The sequence below is a fragment of the Mytilus trossulus genome, chromosome 8, assembly GCF_036588685.1.
Source record: "Mytilus trossulus isolate FHL-02 chromosome 8, PNRI_Mtr1.1.1.hap1, whole genome shotgun sequence".
Taxonomy (NCBI): domain Eukaryota; kingdom Metazoa; phylum Mollusca; class Bivalvia; order Mytilida; family Mytilidae; genus Mytilus; species Mytilus trossulus.
In genome coordinates this window covers 24,111,688-24,131,229 of record NC_086380.1, presented here as the reverse complement: position 1 = coordinate 24,131,229, position 19,542 = coordinate 24,111,688, and the positions used below count along the sequence as shown (strand labels likewise).

General features: G+C 31.8%; 2 protein-coding genes across 2 annotated transcripts in view; both read left to right on the top strand.

Moving 5' to 3' along the window:
• LOC134727487 (uncharacterized) overlaps positions 1–9,233 on the top strand; it is a 55,464-nt gene extending 46,231 nt beyond the window's left edge. The window contains exon 12 of the mRNA XM_063591868.1: positions 9,090–9,233. Coding sequence (XP_063447938.1) covers positions 9,090–9,233 — 144 coding nt within the window. The remainder of the gene's footprint in view (positions 1–9,089) is intronic.
• LOC134727486 (uncharacterized) overlaps positions 1–19,542 on the top strand; it is a 67,637-nt gene that overhangs the window by 1,003 nt on the left and 47,092 nt on the right. The gene's annotated exons all lie outside the window — the stretch shown is intronic.

Below are 19,542 nucleotides of genomic sequence, written 5' to 3'. Positions count from 1 at the left end.
TTGTTTAAAAAAAAATTTGGCATTTTAAGGGGAGGTAACAGTACAGTACGAAACTATTACTATTAAGGGTGTATTCAAACCCATACCACCTTAATAGTAATAGTTTCGTACATTCCATATAAAATTATTTAGTCTAAATTGTATGTATGTTAGCTTGTAAATACAATACCACATAAAGCCGTATTTGGCAGTTTACGCCAATACCACATAAAGCCGTATTCGACAGTTAACGATTCTGCTAGATTTTATTAAAAATTATCCAACATTTATTTTGAAAAATGTGTATATTTTTGAAACATTTCTAAAAAAATTTGACCGACGAAGATAAGTAATTTGAGTGTTTGTTTGTAAATAAAAATGAATAGCTTTTTCAAATATCGATAGCACTACAAAGACGCATATTTGAACAAGCTTCAAAAAGAGAAAATAACTTGGAAAAGACATTTATCTTCTTATGAAGTAAAAAAATACAGGTTTCCACATCAGTATCAAATATGCCGTCTCAGTATACAGCTAACAGGGGTCAAACTAATTTAGCACGCCTTGATGAAAAACAATCAGTATGTAGTTTTCAAAAAATGCTAGATTAATCAATATTTTATGTTGTGTTTATCCTTTAAATCAAAAGATAGTATACCATGTTTTTATTCATGTAGGTATAAAAATAGAAGTTTTGAAGACAGGGTGTAATGCGAGGTAAACAAAATCATGTGTTTGTCTGCATTTAATGCTTTGCCAAAAATCTAAACTATTATATCTTTTTCCAGATATTAGTTTAAACAATATTTTATTTCAAAAAGTGCATGGAATATAATTATACAATATAAATACAGGGATTCGGAAACTTACATAAATCCGTTTCTAGTAAAATGACTATCTGTTTCATGATCTGACAATGAATCAACTGAATTTCATGAAAATAATTTCGTATTTTTTATTGTCTACTAGCTGGCACTGACTAGATCCACACGGTTCACATTTATATTTAACTTAATATAAGTTCAATTTAACTTAAATGTGTTGTTATCTTCCCTTTTTATTACCAGATTTTGTATTTGTAAATAATTATTTCATTCAATGTTGAATCACTACAAATAATTTATATTGATTAGATTTTAGTATTTATAATTCATTCAAAAAGACATATAATTTATATATGGATTTTTTTAAATCTTTTTAGGAAAGTTAAAAAAACATTTAATTACCAACATTAAGAAACCTTTACTGTGCTTATCCAGTGACCTTTGGGGTATCACATTAGCAAAGACCAAAACAGTTTACCAAATTGCAGTCAGATTTCTACTCCAACTAACTGATCAACTGGTAAAATATTTTAGCAGATTGCTCAAGTGAAATGTTGTTAGTATGAAGTGAGTGCTGTAAAATAAAAAGTAATACTTACCATCCAGAACCAGCTAGTTGATACCTTTGTCAATCATTTCTAACACAAATAATATCTTACTATAGTATGAGTCACTGAATAAAATGGTATAATTTTAACATGGAAACTTCTATCATAAATAAATATTATAAATGAATAGTTCAAAACATTGTTTTGTAGGTGTATATTTTATAGCTTTGTCTTCTAAGATGAAGTTATTGTGCAATTGTGATTCGAATAACATTTTCTATACAAATTACTGATCTGCTGGCAATAAAGGGAAATAATTTACATTACAAATAATCAGCAAATTTTTTTTCTGTCTGACAAATATCAAATTTCCCCATTTAATTTGATTGTAACATTATTTCTGTTATTATTTAACTTTTAACCTCTGTTCTAAAACGAAAGATGAAACTTATTTAATGATGAAAGACGATTAACAGCTGTTTTGCAAAATGTTGAATTGTTCAAAGTATAAGGGATTGTCTACCAAGGAGCACAAGATAACTTATAAGCAGTATTTTGCAAAACCTTTCTAATTTGTGTTCTACATGCCCTTCAACTTCATACTAATTTTGCATTTCATTTTTTTTTAATCTTTTGTAGGCAAAATCATAAGCCTCGTATCATTGATTAAATTTAATGTGTAAATTTAAACTCAATATAAATTATTTCCCTTTAATGACAGCAGATCAGTAATTTGTATAGAAAATGTTATTCGAATCACAATTGCACAATAACTTCATCTTAGAAGACAAAGCTATTAAATATACACCTACAAAACAATGTTTTGAACTATTCATTTATAATACTTATTTATGATAGAAGTTTCCATGTCAAAATTATACCATTTTATTCAGTGACTCATACTATAGTAAGATATTATTTGTGTTAGAAATGATTGACAGAGGTATCAACTGACTGGATCTGGATGGTAAGTATAACTTTTTATTTAACAGCACTCACTTCATACTAACAACATTTCACTTGAGCAATCTGCTAAAATATTTTACCAGTTGATCAGTTAGTTGGGGTAGAAATCTGACTGCAATTTGGTAAACTGTATTGGTCTTTGCAAATGTGATACCCCAAAGGTCACTGGATAAGCACTGTAATATTTACATATATAGTATTTAGCAACCCAATGAGCAAATCAATGGCAGTTATATCTCCCATTTGATTGAATTTACTACACAAATGCAAAATGACTAAAAAACTAAATGAAGTGTCAAATTCACAATAACACCACTTCACTAGACACCAGTTGATGATAAAATAGATACAATGATTGGTCTTAAATGAAAATAATAATAATAATAATAAAGATTAAAAAAAAGTCTAATCGTTGGTACCGAAAGAAAAACACTATGATATCTACAGTGCCAAGTTCAAGCCTAGAACCCGGGATGATTTTTTTTGTAATGTTTTTCTCTACCAAAATATTGTTTTAATCTTAGAGGTATCTATATTTCATTTTTACTTTAAAGTTGACGATTTTGTTTCTAGTTTCACCATCAACGAAGTACTTTTACATTCACAGCTTATCACACTTTATTCACATAAGAGTCAGTTAAATGTTGATGTATATTTGGACCATTTATAATCAATCAAAGAAAAACTAAGTGATCATAGTTTGATATCATTATAATCATAAAACAAAAGTAAGCATTTGCTATGATGAAAAGGGAAAAGCCTTGTACCTTAAAAGTGATATGTGTAATGTGTACATGGATGTTTATTTAATCACGGAATTGTACTAATAAGTAATATTTTCAATTCCTTGATTTATAGTGTTTATATATTTAATTAGATAACAAAAAGATAGAACTACAGTTAATTGACATGCATTGACAAATACACGCTTTAAGAGTGATATTTAAATAATAATTTATATCAGCACTCGTGGTGTCGTGGTATCATGCATAGACTACAGACTATACTGTCGAAAATACGAACCTTTCATTAGTCACTCGTTTTTGAGAGGATAAAGTATCGTGTCGGCATCCCAATGGGAACAAACTGTGCCCCTCTACTTGCTGACTTGTTTCTTTATTATTATGAGGCTGACTCCATGCAGGAACTTCTTAGGAAGAAAGATAAGAAGTTAGCAATATCATTTAACTCTACTTTCCGCTATATAGATGACGTTCTTTCACTAAACAATTCAAAATTTGGTGACTATGTGGATCGCATCTATCCCATCGAATTGGAGATAAAGGATACTACAGATACAGTTAAGTCGACTTCATATCTTGACTTACATCTAGAAATTGACAATGAGGGTCGGTTGAAGACAAAACTTTACGACAAAAGAGATGATTTCAGCTTTCCTATTGTGAACTTTCCATTTCTAAGTAGCAACATTCCAGCAGCACCTGCATACGGGGTATATATCTCCCAATTGATACGATATTCCCGTGCTTGCATTTCCTATCATGATTTTCTTGATAGAGGGTTACTGCTCACAAGGAAGCTATTAAACCAAGAGTTCCAAATGGTGAAGTTGAAATCATCCCTTCGTAAATTTTACGGACGCCATCACGAGTTGGTTGACCGTTATGGAATAACCGTTTCACAAATGATATCGGATATGTTCCTTACGTCGTAACTACAATCCCCTTCCCTTTCATGAATTTGACCTACCGAATTAGACTATTTACCGGATTTGTAATCACATAAGCAACACGACGGGTGCCGCATGTGGAGCAGGATCTGCTTACCCTTCCGGAGCACATGAGATCACCCCTAGTTTTTGGTGGGGTTCGTGTTGTTTATTCTTTAGTTTTCTATGTTGTGTCATGTGTACTATTGTTTTTCTGTTTGTCTTTTTCATTTTTAGCCATGACGTTGTCAGTTTGTTTTAGATTTACGAGTTTGACTGTCCCTTTGGTGTCTTTCGTCCCTCTTTTAAAAGTTATGATATAAGTTATCTTAAGTTAACATGGTGGTCAGTGGATTCTTGAAAAATAATCCACTGTTAGAACAATAGGCTGACGTCAGATAAATGAGTTAACTGATAATAATGTTTGTACATTGTATATTGGTAGTGTAGAAATGGTTTGTTTCCTCATGAGTCTATAATTATGACATTTTGGCAGATAGTGTTTGCTGCTCTCAACTTGCCCACATTATCAGAGGCTGGAAAGAACAATAGTTTTCTGGAAAAGTTGTTCATTCAAGCCACTGCAGTTCAACTGGAGTCTGGCGGGAAGTATTTGTCCTTTTCTACAACCAGTATTTTAATATGTAGGGACTTTCTTAGTATCTCGATTTATATAATTTTTAAGTGTAAATTCTGATGGATTACATCTTACATCTTGTGGAAGCCTGTTCCATTCACGAATAACAGATGGTAGGAAAGAATTTTGACAAAAGGTAGTTCTACAGTTCATTTTTGGAATATTAAATGCCCTTCTAGTATTATAGTTATAGACTTGATAAAGTTGTTCAGGTATGAGACTACAAAGTAACTAGGAGCTTGGTCATGAAACATTTCGTGAAATTTAATAACTTTATGTCTAGATCTTCTTCACTCAGAGATACCCAAAACCAGTATCATTATAAAGATTAGATTTAGAGCAAAGCTTAGTGGCACCTGTGACTATACAAGCCGCTTCTATTTGAATGCTTTCTAGTTTGCCCGATGAAACTAATATATATATAACTTGTAGATTATTAGTGCACGATAGCTTAAACGTCAAACTCCTCATAAGATTTAAGAGAGGCGTAGTTTTATCAATAATATAGTTTATATGACTTTCCCAAAAACCATTTTAATGAAAAATTAACCCTAAATGTTTATGTTCTTCAACCTCTTGGATCAGTGTATCATTCATATATATAGGTGGATTATGGGGTTTTGTTCTTTTTCTAGATATGGTCATGGTTTCATTTTTTCTTGAATTAAAATTAACAAGCCATTGTTAAAGACCATAGGTGATTTTTTTCTATATCAGAGTTCATTAATTCAGCTTAGCATACACGTCCTCAACAACTATATATAATGATGTTTCGTCAGCAAAAAGTCTGAAGTTGCATGATATGTCACATACATTATCGTTTAGGAATAATAAAAAATCATACAGAGCCTAAAATTGAGCCCTGGGGACACCTGCGTTAATGCTATACACTTCAGAGGTCAGTCATCCAATGACAACTCGTTGTATTCTTTCAGATTACTAACTTTTTAACCATTTTAGTAAGTTCCCTCTCATTCCATATATTTCTAATTTATGAAGGAGGCCTTCATGCCAGACCCGGTCAAACGCTTTACTGATATCACAAGACACAACTCTTATTTCCTTTCCAAAATCAAGGGCTTTAGCGAGATCGTTTGTAATATAAATAAGTTGATTAACAGTACTATCCCCAGGCATAAAACCTGATTGCAAGTTTGTAATTTTTTTATAACAAGAAAGAAATTTAAATAAATATTTTTAAAGAACACACTTTTCAATCGTTTTACCAACAATAGATAACAAAGAGATTGGTCTATAGATTGATAAAATTTCTTGAGAACAACTCTTGAAAACTGGAATTACATTTGCTTTTTTCCATTCGTACGAATAAATGCATAATTGAAGTGACTGATTGAACAACAGAGCTAGGAGATAGCTTAATTTTAAAGCCGCATATTTAAGAAATCTTGGAATAATGCTATCGGGGCCTGTTGCCTTAGACACATCTGACAAGAGAAGTTGGTCATAAATTCCCTCTTGCGTTATCATTATATTATCTAATGTATGTAAGATTTCATCTAAATTTAGATATGGGATATTTGCAGATGAGTTCTCAACACTCGATTGTTCAGAAATATAACGAGTAAAGGCATTTGCTTTATCCTTATTATCGTCTAGGTAGTACGGCGGCTTTGTGAAGAATTGTGCACATCCTGCAACAAGCATAAAATTTGGCATAGACCTTCCTCAATCATTATTCTTTTATCTCAGACAATGTCAGATAGGGAGGCATTTGAAAAAAATGTCTTACTTCCGGTAAAATCGAAAATGGCAGACATCATACTTGAATCAGCCAAATATCGAAGGCTAGCATGAGAAAAGGTGTTATTATCATGCTACTGTCATAATATTTGGTAAAAACCTTTGTTATGTACTACTTATGGATATATTATATAAATTAGATGTCTTTAAAAAACCCTACATCCGGTAAAATCCAACATGGCGGACATTATACTAAAATAAGCTTATTTTTAGGGAGGGTAATTGAAATGTGTTTTAACGTATTGTCATTTTCATTACATTGCGCAGGAACCTTTCTTTGGTGCTTCTCATGGATACATTGTATAAGACAAATGTCTTTAAAACCATTACTTCCGGCAATATCCAAAATGGCGGACATATAAATATCTATTTCTTATTTTAATATTCAACTTTTTTCAAAATGTAAAGAAAATGTAGTTTTTTTTGTGCTGGTCATTAAATTTTTGGCTTGAAGTTATCCTTACAACCACTAATTTTATCATGTTGTAAATGTGTATTTACAAAGTTAACACTTCCGGTAAAAAAAGAAAAAAAATGCATACATTTCAAAGATGAGTCCTCAATCCATGTCTTCGATGTAGAGTTTTGGATAGATTAATTATAACAAAATAAAATCACTAAAGTACTAAAACATTCTAAAATTACTACTATTCAGCCAAAAAAACATGTTTAATCACGGACATAACCACATGAACATATAGCAGTGCATGGGAGACTCGATTTTTCACATTAACAACGACCGCGGCATCCTTTCTTAAATCCACAATGTACAAGCTTCTAACAAAATGATGAGGCCTCAAAAAGAGTTTTTTTTAAAGGGATCCTCTTTTCCCTTCGTCATCTATTAGCGCCTTGACTGTGTAGCATAAGAGCCAATTTCAAGCTCATCCCCTTAAACACCTGCCTTAGTATATTGCATGTTTAACATGCTGGAAAAGACTAGACGAAGTTGAGCGAATAGCCTCAATTAGCCTTCCCTTTTGCGCAAATAGTAATTTTCTTGCTTCGTTAACCATGTTAACCCAATTTGTTAAGTTTGTGCGATTTAACAGTAAAACCACGGTGATTTAGGTTGATCCATCATCATTCTTTATGTTAAATCACATCTCCAAATTTCTTCCACGCATTATTTTGTTCCTTTTCAAGCAAGCAGAGAACAGTATCACAACCGGTAAAGGCATGGATCACAATAAGTGTGTGTGATCACGCATTGTATAGTGCATATGAAAGGCCATTGATAGATATTAATCCAAATCTTTTTGCCTTCACAAACACAATCCATAGTTCGTCTACCCCTATGTCACGGAATAACGAAACAGTAATGACAGCATCATCAGTAACGACTGTTCGAATCATGACTCGTTTAAGTTCGTGTTTCACTGCATCAGACACATGCATCTTCTTCTTGGTATAAGCCTCCTTTAATTAGGAGCACCTCCTAATATATATGGAGTTTTCCCTTAACTTAAAATTTTGTTTTTAAAATGATAAAACAAAAATTTTCCAACATATGTACAGCACATATAAATAAACAATTAACGATAGAAATGTCATGCATGGCATATTTACATGGACCTTTTTATTACAAAGTATTCTACCATACAAGTATATTCACTTAAGTATGTGACTTAGTTTTATTTATATTTAAGATTATGTTTCATTTGAATTTGCTTTTTAGTATGCATAAAATGTACATTAAAAGGAGGTTTTATTTAAAAAGATCTATATATTAAAATAATAATAGGTTAAGATGTAAGAATTCAATAAAATCTAAAAAGGCAGTTTTTCTCAGTGGAATGTTATATGTACTTCATGATCAATGTATATTAAAATCTTTAAAAAAATAAAGTTATAAAAACTTGTTTTGCCACCATCAATAGATTTAAAAAGGTTATATTAATGATAAGTACCGTATAATAAATTGTATAAGGCTGTTGAGGATAGGAGTGATCTTTAAATATTTAAGATTCTTACAATTATTAAATGACACACATCATGATTCTAGTGTATGCCTCTTAATGTGAACTTGGTGCTAAACTTGAAATACATCACGTGGTGGATAAGATAGAATATCCTGAGCATTTGTTGCTACAAATACCATGAGCATAAAAGACTTAATCCACTCGTGTTACAGTTTCAAGGTTTTATTAAGGTAAGGACATTATACCGAATCAGCATACTCGTTAGAAAACACCTTGAAACCGTTACAACAATGAATGTAGTCTCGGATGCGTACATATACTGGTAGTTTGGGGGCTGCTACAAGAAGCAAGAGCTACATTCAGGAGAAAGGGAATACACAGACGAAACCAGGGTCAAAACAAATTCCTCAAAATTGGCAAAGTTTCCTGAGAGATGTCGACAATAAGAAAGAACCTTTTAGTTTTCATTCACAGCAGCTTGCTCAATAAAATTTTGAGGAAAAGGTAGTTGTAGCAACAAATGTTCAGGACGGTCATTGTTATCTACCACTTGATGGTGTTTCAAGTTTAGCACCATGTTTACATGAACAGACTTACACTAGAATCAAGATGGATGTGTCTGATGCAGTGAAACACAGACTTAACTGAGTAATGACTCGAACAGTCTTGATGTCATTGATGTTTCGCTGTTCCGTGACATAGGGGCAGACGAACTTTGGTTTGCATTTGGAAGTGGGAAAAGCTTTAGATATATATCTATACATGATCTTTCAAATGCACTAGGTATTGAGAGACTACACGTTTGCTGGAAAAGGAACTGCGTTAGAAGATGTGACTTTAGCATTTAGAAGGATGATTGATCAGCCAACATCACCAGATATGGACTTGATAATGTCATTGATAAAACGATACGTGGTTTTGATGTAAGATGGAGAAAAAAAACTTATCAGATGGGGTTAACAATGCAAGAACACATGTGTTTTTGGAAGAGGAAAAGACTTATTTAGGCTATTCCAACGACTCGGTCTAGTCTTTTTCAGCATATAAAGCGTGCAATATACAATGGCATGTGTGAATGAGTAACAAGCTTGGAATTGGTTCATATGGTTACTAGTCCAGACGCTTATGAATGGCGAAGGAACAAATATGATCCATGGTAACCCTTTTGAACAACTCTTTGTGAGGACTCTTCTTCTTATAAGGAGCTTGGACATTATGGATGTAATAAACAATACCACAGTCTTTTTAAAAGTGGAAAATCAGCTCTCCGATTGTAAATAAACATGTATTTGCGGCCTAACGAGTATGCTGATTGGGTATTATGTCCTTACCTTAATAAAATCGTTGAAGTCACCCATGACAACAATATTTGTTTATACCGCTGTTTACTGCGTTTTCGATTGACTGATTTATATGATTCCAAATATGATATGGTGAATCCGGAGGTCTGTAAAATAGGCCAAACAATACTTTACAAGCCTTAACTTCTACTTCAAACCATAAGCATTCAGAGTATTGATTTCTATATCATTTCGTCGCTTACTTGGGATATTTTGTTTTACATACGTATACATCATGACACCCCCTCCAAGCGTATCACCTTCGCTGTCGTTATAAGGAGCCTTGAAGTTTGATAATACAACTGAATTGTCGGAAATGTTCGGCTTTAACCAAGATTATGTGAACATAATTATATCTCTATTTCCAAGCTCTGCCTTTAAAATATCAACCTTTGATTTAACACTTTGAATGTTAATGCAAGTAAATGTGATCAAATCGCAAAGATCTAAATTCGAAACTGAATTATCTAGGCTAAAATCATTTGCAAATGATTGCCCAGGATTTGTTTCAATATCACCAGAAAGCAGGAAAATAAAAACAACATTAACATTAAATAACAAATAAGCTCAGTTTTCACAAAAAAAGTCATCTTGATACGTCTTTACACACTTTAGAAGTTAAATATGTACTTGAAAATGGTTTTATGGGAAGTTGATCTTATTCAAATATAACAGAATATGATAGAGCAATTGTGATCCCTTAATAACCTTATCGAAGCATAAGTAATACAAGAACAGTATTCATGTCAAAACATTTTTTATGATGAAGTCTAGTTGACCTCGTATAATTTAACCCCACCCTTATTCTTATAGTTGTAAGACATATAAAGTTATACAAAAATTAACGGTATACAGTACAAGGGTTGAGATTCAACAATATAATAAACAATTTCAAACGAACATTAAGCGAGGCAAACCACAGAACAGGCATATAAAACAAAATAAAAAGAACAAGATAAACATATATACACAAATTTTGTTTAGTTGTTGGTTAAGGCCTTCCAATGTGACTTTACTTATAATGATCCAGATTAGTATAGGATCTTTCCATATGTTTTCAGTTTATGTACTGGTAAACAAAAGAAAGTTTTCTTTTTTAATCAGTATGGACAAAGTATTAAATGCAAATGTATCTATAATAAATTGATTAAAAAAAAACAGTACCCCCCTTCCAAAAAAAACCCAACAAGGAATTTTAAAAAAATTAAATTAAATAGAAAATATAGTTTATGTAATTGGTATGTTTCAAATCAAAATAATTATGTCAAGGTATACAGAAAAATCTGAGTGATGGCTTAATCTGTTTATTTTTTTATTCATTTTAAAGTAGCATGATATGAACTTTATGAAAATATCTTTTCAAACGTTTTAGCAGTGCATAATACTTCCTGAATGCTGCCTTATAGAATCATTTTTCTACGGAGACAATTTTAATCAACATACTTGAAATAAAATAATAAAATATAGAAAGAAAACTAGTTCTTGACAATAAATCAAGTAAAGACATTCGAACAGACCTAATATTTCAGTTACAGATATTTCAAAAATGAAAAATAATATTCTTTTACTCAGAACAATTTCAAGTTACTATTTCAGACTGAGAATTAGTATAAGTAATTTCTTATATTTAAAGACAGTGGTTTGCTTAAAACAAACACGAGATGGATTCAGTTGCCATTTTCCACCACTACTTTATAAGATACAGGTTGTTTTTCAGGTGTAGATTCATCATCTGAGATGTCTGTGTCGATATGACATACACTCAACATCTTAGATAATTCAATTTCGTTCCGGATAACATGTCTAGTTTCTAATAAGTCATATACACATATTTAACCATCTACCACAAAAATTGACTTGATTTTCTTACTTTTAATTACTAACTGTCGTGCTTCGTAAGCTAGACCACTTCTTGTCTTGATTAATCGAAATACCTTGTAGGTAAGGTCTGTCTGTTAGTTGTGTGGAGGCCTTCATCAGTTTCTTTTTTAGATTATGGTTTGGTATTCGAACAATAATCTGTCTATGTTTAGCTCTCCCTGTACGATAACTAATCATTATGTCATTTGGCTGCATATCAACACCTACTATATTGGCGATTTCTATAATTTTTGTATCGGTATTTTCACCTATAGTTTATGGCACTCCGCTAAGCCTTACACATTGCTTCCTGTTGTGCTGTTCTAGCTCATCAAATTCAATTTTTAGATAGTCTATCTAATTTTTTAAGTTTTTGACATCTTCTCCATAGGAGAACTCTAACTCAGTTTTTTTTTTTTTTTTTTTTTTTTTTTTTTTTTTTTTTTTATTTCGGCTAGTTTGAAGAGAATAGGCCTCTGATTTCCTCAATAAGAGCTTTGAAATCATCAGTTAAATTTTTTTTAACTGCTTTAGCTATTTAAGCGATTTCCCTGTCACTAATGGAAACAATGGGTTGTTGGTTAGTTGCTGCCATGCTATCAGTACAGCTATCAGGGTCACTACTTCTGATAAGATTTGTTTTTTGGTAATCTGTATGTTTTGGGGGGATGGTCTGTATGAGTTTCTACGTCTTCGGTTTTTTTTATTTAAGGACTCAGGTGTATTGCATTCATCACCCTGCATTAAACTGTGTTTTTATTCTTCAAAAGTGTTGGACACAAATATTTCATATTTCAAGTTTGGTTTTCAATGACAGACACTCGAGTAACATAGTCTATATCATCAACGGAATGTTTATTTGCTTGTTTACTCTTAAAAGGTTAACTCGATATGTACTTTTGAAACATTGTACATGTTCACATATTGTAGTTTTAGTTACATGTGATTCAAAATTTATATAATTGTTGTCCGTATCGTACATATACTTAACTCAAGGAACTAAAACATGTTAAAGTCACACATGGAAGCTGTTTTATTGAGAAAATCACATTATTTTATCGGAGCTTCAAAACACGTCCGTTTCTTTCTTGCATGCGTATTCTAATTTCCGGATATGAGTTGGCTTGATATAAATAAAAATTACCAACGGTACCATCTTTTCTGCACCACGGGCGCGTTTTTACAAGTAATGTCTATTTAGTGATGATCGAGGTCAAAATAGTATTATTTCAAAAGTTTTGTAATAGCAAAGTAGTAGGTCCGGTAAGGACCGAGTTTGGCCTCAAATTTCAGGTTCATCTGACGAAAGATTTTGACCACTTAGCATTATGTATTCGAGTTGAGTTTTCAGTAATTAGTTAATACTTCAGTTTCATTATATATATCTCTTTCATATTCATTTGATAAAATTTACTGTTTACAATAGCATTAATTGTTCTAAATAATAAGCTTAAGGATGTTCTTATCCCAAGCATAAAAACTACGCCGTATTTGGCACAACCTTTTTCAACTTTTGATTTTCAGTGCTGTACAACTTTGTACTTTTTTTCACTTTCGATCTTTTATATCTGGGCGTCACTGGTGAGTTTTGTGTTGACGAGACGCGTTTTTGACGTATTGAATTTTAAACCTGATTCTTTTTGTTATCTATTAATCATGTGTTTCTTTGTCTAATATGTTCTCCTATTTATTTGTATTGTAGTCCTGTAATATTATGTTGTCATTTCAATGTTATATTTAACTTGGCCATTAAAGTGCGAGGTTTGGCATGCCACAAAAACAGGTTCAACCCACCATTTTTATTCCCCTTTAAAAATGTCCTGTACCAAGTCAGGAAGATGGCCATTGTTATATTATTGTTCGTTTCTGTGTGTGGTGCATTTTAATGTTGTGTCGTTTGTTTTCTCTTATTTTTGAGATATTAAGATAAGACGTTGCACGGTACTTGTTTATCCCAAATTTCTGAAACATGTCATTTTCAGATGGTTTTTGTCAAAAATGAAAGTGACCGCATCCGTGTTCATCCTCAACCTTTATATATGTTATGTATTATCATCAAATACAACTAACATTTTAATATTAAGGATGGACTCGAATGCGGCCACTTTCGTTTTACACGAAAACCGTCTAAAATTTAACTAAAATGCTAGAATAGTGAAGATTTCAGTAATTTAGCATAACTTAACGTTGCTAGTACCCGATATATGTGCATTGTATTGTCAAAAACAGGCCATATTTATGAAGCAGAAGCATTCTACTGTCCAATAAATAACTAAAAGTTTACATTTTAACAATGTTGTAAAATGCTATATTTTGGGGCCAAAAAGGGGTCTTACTGGACCTACTCCTTTGAATGAAGCAAATCCAATTCATGTCAGTACCGACGTTTTGGCTACTTGGCTAGTGAAATCCTAGGAGACTTACATTCCTCCAGATATGTATTACATTGGTCTTTATTTATTGTAGCTTATTTTATTAGAAATATTAAAATATGAAAGCTTATTTGAATGAAACAGTGTCTTTATACAATCTTTTCTTTCAAAAGATGTCAGTGTATAATTTGGGCTTAACAGTTTTAGTTCAGCATCGTCATAAGCTCTGCAAAGGAGTAGGTCCGGTAAAGACTCATTTTGGCCTCAAATTTCAGTTTCATCTGACGAAAGATTTTGACCACTTTTTAAACACGTAATTGTCTATTTCACTTGATTCAATTAGTTTATGTGAAAGATTTTAACTGATTTAGTCATTAAAAACGATACGATTCAAGCTCAAATATGAAAAATCTCTCAAATATGCCAAAAAACGTCACTTTTCAGATGTTTTTTTGTCAAAAATGAAAGTGGCCGCATCCGTGTTCATCCACAACCTTTATATATGTTATGTATTATAATAAAATACAACTTACATTTCAATATTAAGGATGAACACGAATGCGGCCACTTTTGTTTTACACGGAAACCGTCTAAAATTTAACTAAAATGATATAATTTTGAAGATTTCAGTAATTTAGCATGACTTAATGGTGCTACAAAACGATGTATGTGCATTGTCAAAATTTTGCATTGTCAAAAACAGCCCATATATATCTAGCAGAAGCATTCAACTGTCCAATAAATAACTAAACGTTTACCTTTAAACAATTTTGTAAAACTGTTATATTTTGGGGCCAAAAAGGGGTCTTACCGCATCTACTCCTTTCTTAAATGGTTGAAGTATTATAAAAATCATATGTTTTCTTATGCAATTAAGTGTTAAAGTGCTAAAGTGTTAATGTCTTAACTTTCAACTATGAAATTTCCTAAATATTTATGAAATTTTAAAGATATAATAGTTGACGTGTGAAGCACGTACTGAACGACTATTTTTTAGTTAGAATGGTGTATTATTTATATAATAATGTTGTGTTTAACATTGACTATGCGAAAATAGTAGCCAGGGTGAGAGACAATAGTGCACGACCCGAAGGGGAGTGCACTATTGTCTCAAACCCTGGCTACTATTTTCCATAGTCAATGTTAAACACAACATTAATATCATTATTATACTGACTGTGTACTATTTTGAATAGTGACAATAGTGTATTTCAATGTAAAAAAATGCTTTTTATGTAATCTTATCAACATATATTTGCTCTCTTAAAAAGACTTTGACTTTGTCTTTATAGCTGCAAGAAAGATTATCAAAGGGATGGATTCAATAGTATGTTTTGAGGTGAAATGATTGTTTTTAACTCTGTATCTGAATATAAATCATTACTGACATACAATAGAATACTGGTTGGCCTGGTGCTAGAAGTTGTGTTAAACTTGCTATAAGGTTCCAGCGGTTTGCTCATTGTTGAAAGCTTAAACTCATGTTCACTTCAAGATGAAGAAGTACAATTAAAGCATTATGTCCTAGATTTGTCTCTGTATTATTTTGGATTTTTCTCAAGAAGGTGTACTCCAAACCTCTTCCATATCATTTATTAACCTTCTTCACAGTACTCTATAACTTAAAAAAAACCAAGTAATAGTAACAGTAAATGTCATTTATTACAATTTATCTGTAACAAATGACTATTTTTGTTTCAATAGCAGTGAACATATGTTAACACATATAAAAACAGTTTTAACAGAAACTAAGTCTCTTAAATGTCCTTATAATTCAAATAATATCTACTACAATGTATTTTCCATCATTGTTCAAATTCAATTATTGTAATAGTTGATATTAACAGTACAATTTGAAATATTCATCAATGGCATCATCTTCATTTGTTTTTCACTGATTGGCAATAGTCCACCAAAACATCATCAGGTAGTCCCAAAAAGTCAATGATATCTGGATCATATGGTGCAGTTTTAACTGAAATTATTTAAATAAAATCAGCTTTTGAGTGTGAACAAAGTACCGATACTATTAGGTAACAAATTATTCTAGTTGAACATAACAAAGTTGCACAAATAGTTCTTGGCCATATTTACACATATAGCGGTACATTATTTGTACTATCAAAAACAAGTAAAAGCGTACTTTCATTTTTAAAATGTATTGAAGAATGTTGAGACATAAATGTATTTACATGTGTTAAATATGCAATTAATTCACCTGAATGCCATTTTGTTCATGAACTCCATTATATGTAACGGGACATGTAGGTGTGACTTTAAGGAAGATCTCATTGTTGAAGACTATGTGACAAACCTTTTGTCATTTATTTCATGTTTTGACCCAAAATATATGTTGAATAGTTTATACTATTTCAATAGTACCTGAATACAAAAAGAAAACATACCTTGTCTCTTACTATTTCTAACAGCAGAAACAGTCTCTATTACTGGTAGAGGTATTGGCTGTTCATTCTCATCCGACGTGAAGGTAGAAACAGTCTTTTCCTGGGACAAGCTAACTGTAATAAAAAGAATTAAGTTTGTTTTTACACTATCTTGCATGTAAGGAGAACTATTTATATATTATATAGACTATATGTACAAAAGGACTTAGGAGCCATATATGAACAGTTGTCTTATCAGTATCTTTAAACAGTGCAACCCAAGTTTAGTGGCAAATATTAGAATACAATTATCGATGTGATTTTATTGTGCTATAATATTTGAGGGGAGTCAATGCAACAATGTAGTGTGCTATATTTCATGGTACCGACAAGACGATAAATACATGCATTTCTCCTAGGTTATTTTTTCTTTGCATTTCTTTGATTATTTTGTTTAATTTGATAGTTTACATGATTATACTTACTAGTTACACTCCTACTTTCTGTCTGTTGTAATGTTCCATAGGTACATTTACTTAATGCATCAGACATACTCTTTTTCTGTTTATCTGAAATGTATTTATAAAAAAACAATGAAAGCATTTTATATATGAGTTCAGAAAATGATTGACAGACAATAAAATTAATTTATAAACATGCACAATAAAATAAAGAAATGTAGAAGTAAAGTCATTAGAATAAAGAATATATTAATATTGTACTCAGTCATTTCACACATAAATAAAACCGAATACCTTTTTGAGATTTTACATAAAAATTTTGGATAAACTCAGTTATGATATTAAAAGCAGAAATATTCTTACAATATTGGTGTAATTCAATGTATATTTTTGTTATTATATGTACAAATGATGTACTGCATAAGATATATAGATATAATTTAATTTCCGATGGAACGTGTCTTCTGATTGGCTGACGTTATTTTGTTTTCAGCCCATAGACATAATATAGTCATGTCACCGTGACGTCATCAACCTTTTTACATGGTTTTCTACGGTTTGAAATGAAATTTAGAATTAAATTATAAGAAATGACTGTAATATACCACATTTTTATGTTATTTCTTCATAGATAGAAAAAATATTACAGTCATTCCTAAAATAACTGTATTAAAATTTTAGCAATTGCACAATGAATATTAAATATTTGTGTATAGCATTTACCTGAGTATCATAACAATAGCTTGATAAATATGCCTCATTTCTGTGTCCACTGATAGTCTTGATGTGACGGGATTGGAAGCCACTATAGTCCAGCAAGGTTTTGCATGTTGACCGGATACAGTGGTTGGTGTATTCTCTAGATAATTTTGCGGACTTCGACAAATTCTTCATAAACACTTTCATGGTGTTCTGTCCAATTGGTTCATTTCTGAACCACATATCATCTTGTTCACTGAATGAATTCTTTGGATGCAAGAATAATCTATTGCTTGCATTATTGTGTTTCTTTATATATTTAACAACAGACTTAACAGGACATCTATCTGTGCCAGTAGCATACATCATTCCCCCTGAACCCTCTGGCTCATTTGTAGTACCTTGGTGGTTTTTTGTTAGTTCTGTTGTAAGTTTACGGACATTCATCTGCCCTTTTTGATTCGAGTCAACTTTAAATTCATCAACCTTCAATTGTGAGAGATTTTCTTGACCCCTTCTGCAGAAATATAAGATTGTCTCAAATATAGTTTTATTTAGGAAGCCCTGAGGAGTTGACGTGTTAAAAACTAGTGGGTGTTCATAAAGCATTCTCAAATCCTCTAGCGAGATAGCCTCATGGTGGGTGACAGTTCCTTTTCCCTCTTCTCTCGTTTTCCTGAGTAGGGAAGTAAAGTTGTCGTTTGCTCGGGTAAATTCGGGGTCGGTTATGATGTCAAAAAAACTGTCGTTCTCCTTCAGATATCTATTTATGCTCTGTCGTATGGCTAAAAGAGTATTTTTCTTGTAATATTCTCGACTTTTATTTCGGATGTTGGCATAAAAATCTTGCAATAAATTTGCGATTTCATCTTTTGTGGCTTCCAAAATGTCAATTTCCATACCTCTTTCAACAATGAAATCTGACAAAACTTTAACAGCAAAATGTGTTTGTAGACCAGTTTTCTTGGACTTAAAGTTCTCTTTTCTAAATGTTGTAGGGTCGTCTTGACCAAACCGCGATATCTTGTTTGTTTTGTTTTTTGCAGACGACAGTATAGTCATTAAGCGACTTTAATTAGTGGTTTATAACATCGTTATTATAAGCGCACATATGATCAGGCTAATAAGCCCAGCCCACTTGTTTATCAATGCGACTAAGCTCCACCTTCTCTCGTGAAATCAAACAATGATTGACGTTAAAATCAATAGTCTATTGCAACAGCAAGACATACTATTTTCGCAAAGTGCAGTTAATGCTATATATTTCTTTTAAAAACTATGCAAAAATAGAGTAATTAAACTATAGAAGGACATTCTTACAGAAAGTATAATAATGTGATATAATATAGTTGTAAGCCGATAAGGAACATTATTTCCCACACCTTTGTTAATTTTTAGGACAATGTAAACGATATTTTGCGTTATCATGGATCTGATTAAATTCTCCTGATTGAAAAGTTCAAAATATCCGGTTATTGATAATAAAGATGGACATCTTAATAATGATAACAAAACCCATTACGGACTCAAATCAGAATGATACTTGAGAATTTAAGCTTTTTCGAAGTCATTCCAATATTATGCATACCTCATTAATGGTTTATGTTTTAAGATCTTATGTCCGATTTTTAAATAAGGGAGAAAAATATATATAAAAAAAACAAATATTATACGTCATTCGTGTGTATATGTTAAAAATAATAACATATGTTTTGATGAATTATGAACTAAATGTGAAATGTTATATTACAGACGAATTTTCATTCAAAACTTTTGATAATCCTATTATTTCAATTCTCAGTCTATCTTTGAAATTTTAAAGTGAAATCATTCCCTGCAAATGCCATCTCTGTATTGCAGTTGATAATTTAATTAAATTCATTGTAATGAGTTCTTTATTAACTTAAAACTAAGGTAATACCACAAAACAAATACGACGGCAGGTATCAGAGGCGGATTAAGGGGGGGGGCTGGAGTCCGGCCCCCTTTTTGAAAAAAATATGGTTGCTTTTATAGAGAATCACTGAAGCGTGGCGAAATCGGGCCCCCTCTTATGAAGCCAGTTGGCCCCTACTTATGAAAATTTCTGGATCCGCCACTGGGTATCATCTATATGCTGC